At 39.4% G+C, this 16,826-nt stretch overlaps 2 protein-coding genes across 5 annotated transcripts; one reads left to right on the plus strand and one right to left on the minus strand.

The window, feature by feature from the left end:
- The first annotated feature begins 499 nt into the window (after positions 1-499).
- On the plus strand, positions 500-2,276 carry foxl1 (forkhead box L1). 2 transcript variants are annotated; one of them, XM_037254608.1, is made up of 2 exons: positions 500-1,602; positions 1,676-2,276. In XM_037254608.1, the coding sequence occupies exon 1, from the start codon at positions 519-521 to the stop codon at positions 1,479-1,481; it is 963 nt and encodes a 320-aa protein (XP_037110503.1). In that variant the 5' UTR covers positions 500-518; the 3' UTR covers positions 1,482-1,602; positions 1,676-2,276. The 2 variants fall into 2 exon arrangements, with proteins under 2 accessions (XP_037110503.1, XP_037110504.1); XM_037254609.1 differs by having other exon boundaries at positions 500-1,572; positions 1,632-2,276.
- A 4,003-nt stretch (positions 2,277-6,279) lies between these two features.
- On the minus strand, positions 6,280-16,459 carry kiaa0513 (KIAA0513 ortholog). 3 transcript variants are annotated; one of them, XM_037254606.1, is made up of 13 exons: positions 16,335-16,459; positions 14,197-14,685; positions 13,420-13,519; positions 13,134-13,207; positions 12,924-12,994; positions 12,559-12,766; positions 12,425-12,465; positions 12,200-12,272; positions 11,880-11,957; positions 11,658-11,687; positions 9,509-9,589; positions 8,659-8,753; positions 6,280-8,451 (listed from the first exon to the last, which is right to left on the minus strand). In XM_037254606.1, exons 2-13 carry the CDS (start codon positions 14,541-14,543, stop codon positions 8,402-8,404), a joined length of 1,248 nt encoding a protein of 415 aa, XP_037110501.1. In that variant the 5' UTR covers positions 14,544-14,685; positions 16,335-16,459; the 3' UTR covers positions 6,280-8,401. The 3 variants fall into 3 exon arrangements, with proteins under 3 accessions (XP_037110501.1, XP_037110500.1, XP_037110502.1); XM_037254605.1 differs by having other exon boundaries at positions 16,302-16,449; XM_037254607.1 differs by lacking the exon at positions 11,658-11,687 and having other exon boundaries at positions 16,302-16,448.
- Positions 16,460-16,826: the final 367 nt, after the last annotated feature.

Here is a 16,826-nt window from a genome sequence, read left to right on the forward strand (position 1 = left end):
ACGGACGGACGGATGGATAGCATTCGTTTCGTCCACGTTTTTGTCTGAGTGAACCCACAGCAAGTCCTAGAAAAAAAAAAGTCTGCGGTGTTTGCTTGTTCTTTCTGTGCGAGCAAGACTCAGCGTCAGGGGTGGACGTGAAATTTCAAACAGCACATCAGTGCGTTTATGTATTGGGTGGCCGGAAATTTTTCCAAATAAACACAGCTTGATTCAACTTGGGTGGGCAGACTTATCAAGCGACTAATTCTATAAACAGATGAGGAAATAAAGCGGCACCTGATTGGTCGTGGAGCCAAGTGGGGGTGGGGGGGCACATTCGCTGCAATGAAATTTTAATTAATGTGGGTGGGCTAAAACGGCACCGACGGTTTAGGGTGGACAATTTATTTTCCGGCGCAAAATCAACATAAACGGAGCAAAAGTACAACAGTGATTAACATTTATTTAGTAGAGCACATGAGTCAGAAGCGCACTTCTCCTCCGGGGCTCACTCCAGAGTGCTCGAACTTTGCGTCATGACGCTCTACCGCGGATGTATGGCGAGATTCGGCGTGCCAGCCTCCGCACTGAACTTCTCCGCACCTCCGCTCATCTACTTGTACAGAGGAGACAACGATGGGGTGGTCCCCGCCGCTTTGAGCGTCGTGTCCGCCCGCCAGGAACCCCCCCAGAAGCCCCCTTACAGTTACATCGCCCTGATCGCCATGGCAATCAAGAGCACGCCGGAGCAGCGCGCCACGCTGAGCGGCATCTACCAATTCATCATGGACCGATTCCCATTTTACCACGATAACAAGCAGGGCTGGCAGAACTCCATCCGCCACAACCTCTCACTTAACGACTGCTTCGTCAAGGTGCCCAGGGAGAAGGGTCGACCCGGCAAAGGCAGCTACTGGACGCTGGATACCAAATACACCAACATGTTTGAGAATGGCAATTACCGGCGGAGGAAGAGGAAGGTGAAGAGTCAACAGGAGCGCGCTAAAGGTTCCTCGTCAGCCTCCGTAAGGGACCATTCCAGCTCATCTTCCTTGGTGGTGGAGATGACGCTGAGGCAGGACGCTGAGAGAATCGAGACCCAACCGGACTCAATTCAACAGCAAAGCCGCAGAAAAAAAGGATGTCACGCCGTGAAGCAAAACAGGAGGAAGGTGGACCAGAGGTACATTTCACCGCGGACGCAGGGCGCACCAAGACTCAGCTTGCAAATTCCCGGTGACAACAACTCCACTTCTCTTCTTGCACATTTGGCTCCAAAATCAGGCGTTCCCAGCAAGGACAAATGCACGGCGTTCAGCATTGAGAGCATCCTTGCAAAGCGTGAAGGTGACCTGGGCTCGCAGCGCCAACGTACTGGTGTCGGTCCAAACATGGTTTTGGAAACTCGACAGCATCACTTCTACCAAATGGGATTTCCATTTTGCTCTTATTTGTCACTCTCTTGTCCAGATCAAATTCTGCCTTACAAATCTGAATAATGATTTATAATATTATTGATTCAAACCGTGATTCTCAACTTTTTTTGGGAGGGGTGGGGGCTTAGATTTCAAGGCACACCATCAAACTAGTGTCACAAAAATGAAAACAAGGATTTATTATGTGCATTCTGCCATCTAGTGGAAAAGCAGTTATTGTAGTCTGCCTGTCACCGCAATAGACAGGTTGGACAAAGAAATGATGAAATAATTCTGAGCTAACCTTTGGAGCAATAAAAGGAACTTTCATGCATCGGAAGATCTTTCATGGCACACTGCCACAACACACTAGTTGGGAATCACTGTATTATGCAAATTCTATGCAAATGCAGACCAGATTATTTTCAAATGCAAACTTTCAATCTCGCGACCCTTGTGAGGATAAACGGTTCAGATAATGGATGGATGGACATTCTTCTACTACATGGCTCAGTCCGTTTAGAAGCCTCTCATATAATGTTTTCTCTTCTGAAATAAGATAACATGTTCCAAAGTATAATGTACCATATATTTGACATAGCTATTTCTACATTTTGTGTATCGTCTTTTGTAATCCTGCAAGTAAGATTTTAATCCATGCATGACCGTTTATTTTCATCTGCTGTGAATTCATTGTGTAAAATAAATTTTAAAAGAAGACCACTAAATTGAATAGCTTGATTTTGGTCCATTCTTTGATTTGCAGAGTTTCAGAAGTATCGATAAACCTGGCCACTTTGTAATTGTGGAAAACTATCCAAATTAGGATATGATGTGTTTAAGGTTCAGAATAAAAGTTAAAACTGAATTTTGATTCAATTGATAGTATCATTATGGTTATTATGAAGTACAATTTATTGAAATTCCACAGCATGTGATAAATGTACTTTAACTTCCGCTGTATTTACAACACCCGCATGAAATCAGTCCAGTCAGCTGACAGCATCGTTTGCCTGTCTAAATATAATTTTACAGCTCGGACACCCAGTGGCCTGAGAAAGCTTGGCCCTGCAGGGCTGTGCAAATCAGGAATGTTTGTTGAAATAAATAAATTTGAAAATGACCAACTCATAGTTAGACGCATTTCCTGTTTATACTATTGTTTCTTTTTCTGTGTGTGTGTGTTCTGTAAACAAAACATGCTAAAATGTCAGAGGGGAAAGAATGGAGAAACAGATATTTATAGAAATAGAGCAGAAAAATCATTGTGTTCATTTCTTTGCTCTTTGTGTACATTAGTAATTCAACAAATCATTCATCCATCTGCATTTTTGTCTTCTCTGAAGTGCTGTATCAAGAAAGGGACTCATAAATGCTACTGTTATCTGATGGTGAGTGTTTGTATTGTAAAAGATCTTCATGAGATGTTACACTGGCAAAAAAAAAAAAAACATATCGTCTTGTTTGAGATACCATAAGAAAACAAATGTGTCTAACGGGTAAGCTTTGGCTACAACACTTTTTCATTTATTTGCATTGTTTGCTTGCTTGACCTTTTGGTATTCATCAATTCTTAAATAATTTTTTCAAGGCATCTCTCTGAGTGGTTATGAAAATATAGAATTGTTTGTATGGTTTCATAGTTATTTTTTGTTTAAGATGAGGATCAGACAAACGTTTTTGATAAATTATTGCAAGCATTTTTGATATTCCAAAGAGTTCACATACTTTTTCCTCGCACTCTGCAATAGCTCATCGAAAATATCACCAACTTTAAAAACATGCTGATCTATTTGATCACTATATCTTTTCATTTGACATAAACAGGTAAGACAAACAAGTGAGTGAACATCATTAATTGCTAATCAAACAACAGAATTGTTGTTTCTCCTCGATACAGAGTCAACATGTGCAAATTGGGAGTAACCTAAAAACAAATTCTCAGCCAATCATGTTTCATTATGGCACACAGACTGCTGTGATCACAAGTGAAATCTATTTTTTAATGACCAATGAGAAATATGGGTCATGCAACAGAAGCTGACACATTAATTAATTTCGACAAAAAGAACCTTATAATAATAGACCTTATAATAATAAACCTTATAATAAAGAAAGGGGGAGCTTGCTGTAAGGGGGATTTCTGATGATGCACCCAGCTTCTTTGTTTGTTGCTATCCTTAAAGTAAAAATCATATTTTTATATTTTGGTCTACAGACGGTGGTAATGCACAGACCAAGTCATTGCATATTGCATCACAAAACGGCTGCCATATTGGTTATCATTGTGGGAAACCTTTTTAATATCATGCAACATAAGCACTATGGTTCTAATATTGTCATTAAACATGAGAGATCATTTCACCATCTTGGACATGGGTGTAAAATTCAAGACCAAAGTTCTTGAGCAGGGGTTGCACCACGGCATGTTGAGAATATTAAGAGGACTACGCTGGAATACAGATAAAGGCCAAAACCGATTGACCGCTACTCGAGACCACTTCATGAAAGAAAGGAGGAGGAACAGAGTCATAAGGGGAGTTGGATGGATTAGTCTGGCGAGCTACATCCTCTAAAAACCTTCAAAAGAATTTACGGACAGAAAGATCAAATGTGGCGTTTGAAACGAGAACCCAAGCTGTCGCAACCTTATCAATAGCAGAAACAATTGCAGGAAAGCTGACAACGCATCTTCTAAAAGGGAATTGTGTTCATCATAATAAGAAACCTGTTGTGATTTAAATATCTTAATACCAAGGCTGTAATTGTTTGCATCGGTCAATTGGATAGCATTAATGCAGTCAGTTTTAGAATCCATTGCTAACATGAAATCCGTGTGAGAAGTTTATTAAGACGAAATATTTACCCTGAAATGTGAAAATATTTGATTTTGTGTCAAACGTTTACTCTGATAAATGTTTAATGAATACTTATGTTTGTGTATGTGAGCGTGTGTGTTTGTATGAACACTGCTAAAGGGACAGCAGGATTACCATCCCACGACTGGGACCACCCTGACGTTTAATCCAACGACGAGGCGGAGCTTCGTCACTAAGGGCCACCACCCCCTCTGTACACACATATGTAAACATGCTCACGACCTCACTGCATCTTGAGCAGTAAGCTAAAACAAACTACCTAAGATTTATATTGTACAGCTGCTCTTGTACAATTCGAACATGTTTGCTGACTGTGTTAATGTTAGAGGGACACCGAATGTATCCGTTTTGTTGAAAAAGTACAGCGGGTGTGTCACGGTGTCACCGAGCACTGTAATTAATGAACCTTCAGGAAAGGGATTAAATATATTTTTTGCTTTTTGCGTGGCTGAACAATGACAATGACAAAGGTGTTAAAGTCAATTAAAAAAAGAATCCAATTCAGGTTTGATTAATGTCAAATTATAAATTGTGGAAAGACATCGAATGACCACCTTGATTTTCAGTCCAAAAAGTTGTGTATGTGCCATTGTTTTGCAACTAAATGAACAAAAGTATTAAAATTCACCTCTTTTTATTCAACATTACTGATTAATATAGTAAATTTAAATTAAAAAAAATTGTTAAGTACATTATCATGTAGATATCAACTGCCTTTGTGGTCTTTTTCAGGGTTAGCAACATTAAAAACGACTTTGAAACAAAAAGCAAGTAAAAGAGGAGAGTAAAACATTTAAAGTGAAGCTAATAAAAATGCATTCAGAAGAGATTATTAAAGGGGTCATTCATGAGAATACAGTCATGTTTTCAGCCCTGAATTGAATTAATTGGGTCAGTTTGAGAAGACTTTCATTATTCAGGAAGTTTCTAACTATCATTTTGGAACAAAGAAATTTTGAACGTGAATACAGTAAAAAAAATACATCATGCTTTTTAGATAAACGTGGATGATATAAAAAACAGGAGTAGTGAAGTCATGATTCAGTCACATGGCAGTTCCAGAAGATGACACATAAAGTCCCAAAAAATTCTTATGCAAAGATATTGATTAAAGACATTATCAGGATGTCATTTCATTATTTTTTTTTTAAAACACCACATGATTTTTTTTTAAATTCAGACATCTACTTGGATGAGCATGAATATGCCAATACATATGACGTGGTTGTCCCTTGTGCAAAGGTCTGGTATTAATTAGATGGAGGAGGTTGTTCACGCTGTGACATTGCAAACTGGCTTGTTACAGAATGGCCAATCAGAGTGCAGTCAATGTGACCGCTGTTTATTTATACGCGGCACTGAGTGCAGGCAGCTCCAACTACAACGCAAACACTGAAACACTCCAGCACATTGTACAGCTACAGAGGCTCCTCATCAACACCTCACTTCTATTGACACGACCATATACAAGCGCTCACAGTCACACCTATGCACTCGGAGAAACGCTTTTGGTGTGCAGTATTTTTTTAAGCTGGTTCTCTTTGCTCAGCCTGACATGGTTTTGATTTTTCTGCTAACCACACAACTCTCATTAGAGTCATGGCTTCATTATGATAATTGGATAAGTTTCAATGTTTCTCATAGAAAACATCAAGGTTATTGTAACTGATACATTCTCAACTCAGGTAAAAGATACCATGGTAAGACATCTCAGAATGCAGTTGAGTGAGTGACTATGGTATCCACTTGGTTGTTTTCTCTCACTGGGCATGGTTCTTATGAGATATTCAAGAGTTTGGCAACACGTCATGTATGAAAGGTGCTTGTTTGGATTCAGAAATCACTTCCTTCGAAATCCATGAACAACTGATGTATCTATATCCCCTTTCTGTCATTGTGTCGATATTAGGTAGGCACAACCAAATCCCATTTTTAGTTTTGAAGTCTATCTATCTATCCGTCCATCCATCCTGAACTGATCGCCTCAAAACACACACAAAACCTCAACAAAAATACATTTATTACAGCATCTTGATTTCACATCGACTTGTCCATGCATAAAAAAAACAAAAAAAACATTCAACAACAAAACAATATGCGCATCTGAACGAATTTCTGAAAACTCAGGAGCTGCAACTGTCGGTCAACTGAAATATCAACATTGTATTCTTTGCTATGAGGTTAAATTATAAATTTAATTCCTTACTTATTTTGATTAATTCCTCCCTGTCTGTGAAAACATTTTGCAGTGCTACAAGTGGCAGCACCGATTTGTAAATTCAGGGGGAACTGGCTGGATACTGGAAGCAACTATCAAAAGCAAAGGCAAGAGTATCATGTACTGTACATATAAAGACTACATCATACAAATAAATGCTTCAAACGCCATATCAACACGAGTATTGTGATCAGCAGCAAAATAGGTGTAAAATAAAGAAAAATTGAAGCTGCCATAGTGAGGTCAACCTTACACACGCACGCACGCACACACAAACTAACATCAGGTTTCCCAATTAATATCCTGGTAGCAACATTGGAGCACACACAGTAAGTGACAGTTGAAAATAAACTCATAAAAACAGTGCAATCTGGCAAAGATGAAGGGCATTCTGTATGTGCAACATCATGGAAGGGGACATTTACTAATTCATACATAAATATTTGAAATGAGAACGGATAACATAGGTGGGTTCAACTACAGAGTGACAGACATTCATATTCCTCATGGATCACAACCACTACATATGTTTGTCCGCCTACAAATATACTGTAGACGAGTAATTCACGGAACGTTGAGCTTGATAAAGCCTGACAATATGCCCACAATTTGCTCAATCAAATGATTTGCAACACTCAACTGTAACAAGCATTTAAAAGCGCTTATTGTGCTGCCATCTAGAAAAACACTACTGGAGGAAGTTTAGTTGGTCGCGCTTCTTAAATCAGCACTGATCAAGACTCGTTTGGAAGGTTAAGGCACAAATAAAAATATATACATAGTAGGGCTGCTCGATTAGGGGTTAAAATCCTAATCACAATTATTTTGTTCAATATTGAAATCACGATTATTTACATGATTACGTTTTTGAAATTGGTATTTATTGAACATTTAAAAAAAACACAAATTAGTTCAAGGTTCAGTTCAAATGTTTTGAAAAGAACTTGTTCCGTTCATAGTTCATAATTGAAATTTTATTAGCTAACTTCATGGTTCCAAAAATGAAAACTTATTTTACTTGACACCTCTGCACTTTAATGCAAAATAAAATTTTATCCGACTAATCGATGGAACGATAATCGATTCGAAAAACAGTGACAGCGCGACTCAAGACCCATATATATTTATTGAGCAATACTATGAAATATTTGCTTGAAACAATTCTGGATGATAATTGACCAACCTCGGCACCCGCAACCCAAAAACTCCTGAATCGTAACAACGATCGATGACGGTGCACTTCAATTGTGACGATGACAGTGCAGTTTAACTCAGCAAGTAATTGCAAACTACGGTAATTGTTGAAATGGTCAGACCTCACTTATATAGACAATTAGACATTGCGTAACAGCTAGATCATGGAACTGAACAGTCTTTATGCTATCTCCCGCTGGCCATAGAGCTCTGATTTAATTAATTAATCAGGCTTATCAATGTAAATGTTCCTTTTTCTATGATTGGAATGATTAATTTTTTGCCCAAACCTTCCTCTATTTTAAATGCTACTCTAAAAATTGGAATTTGTTTTGGTCAATGTACGGTGTTATGGAGCGCTCATGAGGGTTGGGAAAGATATTCAGTCATTTGGTAGTGGCAGATGAAACCAGTTACAAGAGGTTATTGCATTGTATACTGTACAGTTGCAACACAGAGGCAGATAGGATTTTTCAGGTTACACACAGTTGCTATACGGTAAATATTTTCAATATTACAGCCGATGATGACGTATTATTGCTGATGTAGGGTGTGTTCAGAATAGCACACTCAAAACGGACGGATAAGCTTTGCTACAGCTATGATACAGTTCACTACAGTAATGTGTTTTCCATTCCACTTGACACTCGTTAGGCGTGGCTTACGTGAAGCGAAGACCGGAGACTTTGAAATTCGGCACGTCGTCGTGACCCTCACTCTGTCGCCATTTTCTCAATATGGTCACTTAACAACTTGTACTGTTCTGTAAGGATTTAAATGATGTCACTTTGGCATTCTTGGAAAACAAATCCAATATAGGTCAGTTGAGAGCAAGTGGTCATAAGATGGCATGAGAACTCGATAGCTGGCAAAGCGTCAGTGCCACACTCAAAGTAACACCAATAGCTTATGTATACTACTATATACTATACTATATCATATATGTATATTTTAAAATGTATTACGGTACCTTTATCTAGATTTCCAATGACAGCCTGCTTTTTCAGAAAATCGCCACAGAGTTTTTTACTGAGCCCAAATGCCAGCATGTTGTGAGTAAATGTCCTGAAAAACACACACAAAAGCAAAGAGGTGATCTTCTCGGGAAATGCAGGGCATACAGTACAATACTTGGAGCTGATTGGCCGATACGGCAAGTTGTACAAACCGACCAAACTTTTTGTTTTGACCAGTCATGATAACATCATCAACCGGCATCTTTACCAGTTAAAAAATTAAAGAGCCCCCCTCGCCTCTCGGGAACTGGGGAGAATTCTGCGAGAACAGAATTAATCGCGGTGCGTTCATCCACCGGTGTCACCGTGTTCAGCTTGTTCGTTTCCGCCAGCCTTCTTGTTTTCGTCACAGCGCATATCCCGCGCAGAAACGCAAAGTTGCTTGGTCCAAACTGCCAGTGATAAAAGGATCATTTATTCACCGGTGCTTAAAACGTGTGCGTCATGTTGTTTTTAAATATATGCCCTAATATTCCAAGATGGCTTGTTTTCAGTATCTTAAGTTAGCTTAGCAGGATTTAATACTATGATTTTATTTTATGGGTGTTTTTTTTTTTGGTTTGTTTTTTTTGGCTGCAGTTCTCTTGAGTACCTGACACGATGCAGTCAAACTTTCAAACAGAGGGAGACAACACTTAAGCCCATGTCCTGTGCACCCATATGATGAAAACGAACATTTACAAAGGCGTTATCTGACTGAATGGATCTTTTCGATTTGCGGTCATACAAAAAGGATTCGAAAAGATCTGCAACAAAACTGCTAAACAAAAGGTCGCATTTCCACGTTTTTCCACCCTTCCTTACCCTAGCTGGCCAAAGGCAATGTTCTCATCCATTTTGGAGCTGTCGTCTCTTTCCTCCTGGGTCATGTGACACCACTTCTCCCTGTTGACAGAAATAAGTTTGCCATGAATTTGAATTCTCCCAAAAAAGAGAAAAGGCCAGGCCAAGGATGGATGTTAAACAATGCCACTTTACAAATAGAAATATTCATAAATTCTGATTTATTGGATGTAAAAAGATTAAAAAGAAGATCAGTGGGAAAGAAGATAAGACGAAAAAGAATAGCAATTAATCACTAAGAGGCATTATTGTCATAGACAGACCACTCAGAAAAAATTAAAGATATTGGGCTACCGCTGCACCATGATGTATTGTAAGCTTTACAGCTGACTTTTAAACTTCAATGTTTCAGTACTTTTCACACTCGTCTAAAAAGGAGCTGAATGGCAAAATTCTCTCTTTTCTAAATAAAGTTCCCCTTTCGGTGTCCCTTCATACTCTATGTTGCGATCCAACAACGACAGTAAGATCAGATGTCAAAATGTGAAACATAATGATGATGAAGAGGAATTATAAGTGAAACTGGAATCTGATTGGCTATTTATGGATTAAACACCATGAATGACATCTTGTTGAAAGAAACCACAGGTGGGGAAGTGGGCTATGTCCCTTTCAACAGATCAGGAAATTAAATAAACACGTATAACAAGGCACATTTCAACATTTCTGGTGCATTTGCTGCTTTTGTGAAAACTGTTGCTGTGAAATGGCAAAATAGCAGCAGAATGTTTCCTTGCATTTGTTAAAAAAAAACACACAAAAAACCCACATGATACATGAAAGGGGAAAATGATTCACTGAGCTGTGAAGCAATAGTGAACAGCAAGCAGTGGATCTGTTGGCTCACAATATACAGAAAATATATTTCCGGACAATGTCTCAGCAGCACTTTTATCACATCAATTGTTGGTTAAAGAAACTTCACTTGAAAATAAACAAGAAGCAAGAGATCATTTCAGCGTCATAAAGCACACAGATTGTCAGACAAACCATGAGTACATGCCAACAGATGCCAAACAAAGACAAATGGATATGAAGTAGGACACGGGAAAAAGGAATAAAGGGGAAAACAAAATTGGAATGAGTTTCAAATATGCTTCGCAACAAGAATCAACACTTCAATACTTTTACCTGATGAACTCCTTTGAGCACTCGTGGTTTGAGCATTGTTTTCTTTCTCTTTCCAGATGACTCTCTTTTGTACTTTCATACTATGAACCGTTATGAAGTCTGCTACTATAATAACTTGTCGTCTCATTTCTGAAGCCCACTGAGCAGGCTCAGATGCAGACCAACCAATCGTTGAGTATGTCACACTCCACAGGCTACAACACGTCAAGACCACTCAAATCGGCTACGTTTGTGTACGACGCGTTTCAAAAGCTGACGTTGGCATTAATGACAATGGATCATTTCTCTTTGAGCGATTATTTTATAGATTTTTAAGCACTGTATGTACGGTGCAAACAGAAAACTATTAGATTAAACATTCAACTGCCTTACAAGTTCAGCCCTAACCCAGTCAAAGTCATTTTCATTTCAAACTATCGTTCAACTTCCATCCATCCATTTTCCTAACTGCTTGGGTATTTTAAAGTCCAGGGGTTAGCTCTATTTTCGTAGATGGGCGATCAGGGGTGGAAGGCGGTCGGTCTCCAAGTGGCCACGTTAAATGAACTCTGTGCGAGACGATCACCAGTATGATCACCCAGTCTGTTAAGCTTCCACCATAAAGATCGCACGCCTCATTTGCACTGCCTTAAAAGCGAATGAGTGGAGGCACTCCCACGACGTGAACGCCCATTTCTAACGGCGCACGACTATGAAAATACGAAAGGAAAGAAAACTCCCGTGCGCACAACTAGATTGCACTTGATGCTAGACTTGCGCTGGCCACGATGAAAATGGAGCCGCACACCTCAAAAGAAAAGAACTAAAGTACAAACTAGTGTTTAACATACTAAAAAAAAAATCATTCCATTACAAAGAACCTTATGAATCACATGAAGCCATGCGCAAAAAAACAAGACAGCCGCGAGAGCATTAAATTTTTCCTGCTCTTTCTTTTTGGAATCGCCTTTCGAAAGCAGCAGACAAATGGGAGACAGACCTCTGAGCTTTCTTTCCATCTTGCGTTCCCCTGCTCGGCAGCAAGGCACAAGAAGACAAGGATTAAGTCGACATGCAGAAAGAGGGCGTATAGAAGAAAGAGGAGCACACTTTGCCCAGGCACACACATGAAAGAAGTTTCTTTTTTACTATTTTAACAACCAATTCAATATAAGTCAATTAGTCAATTACTCATCTAGCCTTCTATGACTTTTAGACTCACCTTGTTGTTGGCGACCTCTTTTTCCGCTCACAATGAACCGCATCGAAGAATGCAGCGTTCCAAAATCGCAACGTATGCCTGACAAGAGCCAATAACAAGTTCTTGTTACTTCAAAAGAAATTCTTATCGGATTTAAAGGGGTGTATATATGGCCATATATGTATGTATATATATGTATATATATATATATATATATATATGTATGTATGTATATATATATATTTAAGACTTAAAGACTACTTTAAGACTTATGTTTCTTTTCTGTTTTGTTGTAGGCGTTCTGTAGCTCTTAAATGCGCAACTGGAAAAACAACAAATACCAGATAGGTTGCTGCTTCAGATGGGTGTACAAGTAAACCTTTTCTCCCTTCTTTTCCTCCGGCGCGTCTGACACTAGGGTGAAAAGAATGTGTTCATTGTTGTCAAGTGTCATCAAATTAAAAGAAACATGAATGCAGTAATCCAACAAGATTATTTTTGTATTTAGAACAAATGCAGACACACACACACACACACAACCCCAATGAAATTTCAATGCCGTTTACCTGTTAATTTGGGTTTTGTCTCAACTGGATTTTCACCATTCCTGAAGTGAATGTAAAAGGAAAGGGTACGTTAAATGAGAAACATGCATTACGTTTATGAGATTGTCCAAAACAAGGAACGTATATTTGCTTACTCTGTCTTTGGAGTTATTGAGCTTCTCAGTTTGCTTTCTAAGCCTCCGAAAAAGCCTTTGACGTCAGTTTTGGATGAGTTCTTGAGGAGGCGCTCGGCAGCGTCTTTCTTAACAGAGAGCCAGGAGTTGGCCTTGTTTAAATATGAGTCCAGTCCAGCTGGAGGACCACCTCGCTCAAGGAGCTCTGCAGGAGATGGCTGGGATTTCCCTTCACAGAAAAACAAAACAAAAAAACAATCAATAAACAACCTCCCACTCTATTCTGATGTTGCTCTTTTACATATTTATATAAGTCTCCGAGTGTTCAACCAGCATGTAGGTTGCAAATATTTGAATTTCCGTCAGAGGGAAAAAAAAATATTTACCGATATAGTAGTATGTAAAGCACATGGTCATGAGGTTTTTGGCTGGGCTGTAGTCATCCATTTGGTAACATCTGGGGGGGAAAACACACACATTATATAACACTTGCACTTGATTCAAACAGCAATAGTCATACAATACTGTCAAATTTTAAAACTATTACTTAGCCATAAATTATCTGACTGTCAAATGGACGCCACAAATTGACTTACTCAAAAAGCACGACTGCAAACGACTGCACCAGTCGGTAAAAGGTAGCTTCACTCACACATTTAGAGTGGCAGCGCTGAGTAGGGGAAAAGAACATTTCAAATGAAAAATATTTGATGCATTTCCGATACAGTAGACAGATTTGATGATTTTCAGAGAGGATTTGTCAGTTAACACACACTAAATGGTTCTGGGGAGAGAAAAATGCCACACTTCTGTCATTTGGTGTCTGGTAGTGTAAGGCAGTGTAGCAAAACTCGACTGAGTCATTCATTTCTTCTTGTTTACCTGGGCACTGACGTATATAGCAAACCATTCCCTGCCTTTGCCATTGTCGCCAGTGCATAGCTGTCCAAAACGAGCTATCTCTTCCTGGTCCAAGTCCTGCCTGAGAAAAGATGTGCACCGATCAAAGAAAGACAACATTGAAAACACAACTCTACAGTTTAATTACATGAACAATGATTGAAAAAAACACATGTAAAAATGTTATGACACCAGCGGCACGAAGACCTCTAAAGCTACTACAACAGAAATCTGAAAATGTACAAATGAAGGTTCCTCAACCTTAGAATGTAAAATACACAAAGTCTCAGCACCATCTGCTGGATCTGGAAGTCACTGCCCCCCTTAGCTAAAAGCAGAGGGGCTGTCCCAATAAGCAAAAAGTTGCTCTCTCCAACTTCAGTCAACAGTCAGGAGAATTCTTTGTGGCACTTATTTTTGCAGGTGGTCCGCAAAATTGGAAATGGAAAGTAATTGTAAGACTTTTAAAAATAAAATTGATTCCTTATTTGATTTATTTTCCAGATAATTTTGTGAATCATTAACCCATCCAAATGATGTCAAATGTAGCTGAGATTCCTAAAATAGACCTACAGATGCAAATCAATAGCCTGTATAGGTCTATCCTCCTTTGGTGTAAAATAAAATAATATTAAAAGAATATTCCACTCAAGAAGTGGTCCCCGAGTTGCTTCTTGGTTATAATGATGGTCCCTTGGACAAAACCAGTTGAAAACCCCTGTACTGGACTAACCTTGCATGCTCAATAACGTGCCTTACCTTCCATGAAACACTTTCTCCACATAAATCTTCATAAACTCTCTCCTCTCTAAGGCCTCAGCATGAGTGTCCCCGTTACTATGAACGGATGAGGATGACGACCGTCTAAGTTCCCACATGGTTGAAGGTGGATCCATGTCATTCTCACTGTCCGCAGACTCTGTTGCATCACTTATGTTTTCCTCTTCATCTTCAGGAATGTGATATGAACTGGACTCGGTGGGACCGATTGGCTCAGGGAGTACAGGTTGTTGAGCAAATCTGGAGGACGGAAAATCTGAATGGGCCTGAGGGTTGTCTCTCGCCCCGTTGAGAGTTGTAGGCTCAAAGTCTATGAGGTTGTCCATTGCGATAGATAGACTCCGCTGGTTCTTTCCTCTTAGGTTTCAGATCGACCTACTAAGCGCTCTGCAGGAACAAAATTGTGGCTGCAAGTGAGGCTGCATGAGGCTTCGTTCGGGTGATATGGGCATCACAAACACTCGGCATCTGGAAACAAAAGAAAGAAGCTCTTACATAATAGTCGCTTTAAACTGAAGGTCTGGCATTTGATTACTTTACTGGAAAAGAATAACAGCTACTGGAAATTGTGCACAATGGGTATAGCGCTTGACAAATTTCCAGCTAAGTGCTCTCTGGCATCCCTGAAGTTCCCTGACAGATGGAACCAATGCCAAACGTGGGATTTGAGTTCTTGAACAATCAGTGGACGGTGTGTAAGTTGAGACAGAAGGTATATTTCTAACTTGGTTTGTGCATTGTTGTTGCATGTTGGTTGTGCATGCTAAGTGGTGTGCCGCGAGGTTTTTATCCCCGTGTGTAATCTAAGTGCATTGTCTCAATAAAGGTTGGTAAACATTGAGTTCTATAAAAAAAAAAAACATGACTGATAAAACTAAAAGCAGCACTCTAATCTCTCAAAGAGGCACAGCAATCAGGCTGGGTGACAACTTCACAGCGTCACATGCTACAATAAACGTAGAACAAGCAGAAGTAGTTGACAGATGATATAGGAGGTGAGAGGTGAGCTTGGCCAATGAGTACCACCACAGACTATGTGAGAACTATAATTTATTTGATTTCTTGCAATGACGTCTGGTTTATTTACAATAAGACCGCAAACATACGCTCAGTGGACACGTTATGGAAACTTGTGCACATTCAAATTAGTTTCAATGAAAGTGCTGTACCAAGGGTTCAGCCTTTACAAGTATATTTAATTGCCTATTTTGAGTGACTCTGTAAGAGGTAATTATATCATTAATTATTATTCATTATAATTAGGACTTGGAGAAAAAGTCAAGCAACTCCGTTTAGTCGACCGCAAAAATTGGTCAACACAGACATATAGTATATGCTTCAAAACTAAAGTCATATTTGCAATGCCTAGGTTTTTTTCTCATTATAATCGACCTCAAAAACGTTTTATGTCAACCTCGCTCGCCTATTACTCACAATATGACAGAAACATGACTTGTTTCCTGTGTTTGCAGACAGACTAGAGATAGAACGGGAGAAAAAGATGAAGTGTCAATAAACTGTTCTATTTAGAAGCGACTATCAAGCCATCCCAATGTAGCAATACTTACTTATCAGACAGAAATAAAAATGGGGTGCTGGAAGGATTCTATGTTTTCATTCCAAATAACGACGGATGACAATATCCAGCACGGACGTCTATTTTTTAAAAGTCTGCTTTTAAGGGCAAGGTTAAAGAAAAGTCTTGCTCATCACCACAGACTTGTAATTTCAACCTGAGAGCTTAAGCTGGGCGCAGAGCTGCTGATAAAGGAAGCAGCACTGAATAAACAGACAAACGCTGCTTGACGTTTCCTGGAAGGTTGCACGCTGCAGTGTGATAAGCGTCACTGCGTAGCCATTTTTTTACGGAATACGATGATAACTTGGTTTTGTTAAAAGGTCAAACACTGGCTGAACAATTGTAGTCAAACATCTATAACGGTTGCCAAAAAACACCCTGACAGCACTGGACGGGACGAATAACTCGGACACCATTCAAACAACAACATAATTGTTTCAAAAATGTATTCAAACACGAAATTCTGCTGAAGCTTGAGGCATATGCAATAAATATGCGTACGTACATGTTACGAAACAGAAAGTAGAAGTGTACGTACAAGAGGGGGAGCTTTGCTGCCTGGAAAGGGGGCAGCTCCTCTCTGCCGTCCAATGTTTTCGCTTTTGCTGCTGGTGTGGCTCTTCGCTCTTGTTTTGTGGAAGTGAGCATGCGCAAGAATGGAATGACGCGAGGAAAACTCACGTGACGTTTGATCAGGACAACCAATAGCCAGCGCCCATAGGGAAAATGATCCAGGATGACGTCGATGAACGACCTAACAAACCGGGGCCCTGACAGCCATCCCGTTGCCATAGTTACTAAATACTTTTGTTCGTTTTTTGCAGAAAAAAAAAAAAATCGGAGTATTTTAAATCAGCATCCAGAAGTTAGATTTACACTTTGCACCTAATTTGTCCTGATGGGTTTGTTTTTGTCTGATGGTTCTGACATGATGGACGTGAATATTTAAGTAGCACTCAGATATACCTTAAAAGAGAACATTCAAAACTGAATTCTTCACTCTCCGGCCTCCTCCTACTGTGCAAATGTT

This window comes from Syngnathus acus, chromosome 6, assembly GCF_901709675.1.
Source record: "Syngnathus acus chromosome 6, fSynAcu1.2, whole genome shotgun sequence".
Classification (NCBI taxonomy): Eukaryota; Metazoa; Chordata; class Actinopteri; order Syngnathiformes; family Syngnathidae; genus Syngnathus; species Syngnathus acus.

What these genes read in the sequence shown, in the direction of transcription:
- foxl1 (XM_037254608.1), top strand. Translation starts at nt 519, where the DNA reads ATGACGCTCTACCGCGGATGTATGGCGAGATTCGGCGTGCCAGCCTCC.
- kiaa0513 (XM_037254606.1), bottom strand. Translation starts at nt 14,543, where the DNA reads ATGGACAACCTCATAGACTTTGAGCCTACAACTCTCAACGGGGCGAGA. An exon ending in GACAAAACCCAAATTAACAG is followed by an intron (nt 12,273 to 12,424) that starts GTAAACGGCATT and finishes TTTTCACCCTAG; the next exon opens with TGTCAGACGCGCCGGAGGAA. An exon ending in AAGAGGTCGCCAACAACAAG is followed by an intron (nt 11,688 to 11,879) that starts GTGAGTCTAAAA and finishes GCTGCCGAGCAG; the next exon opens with GGGAACGCAAGATGGAAAGA.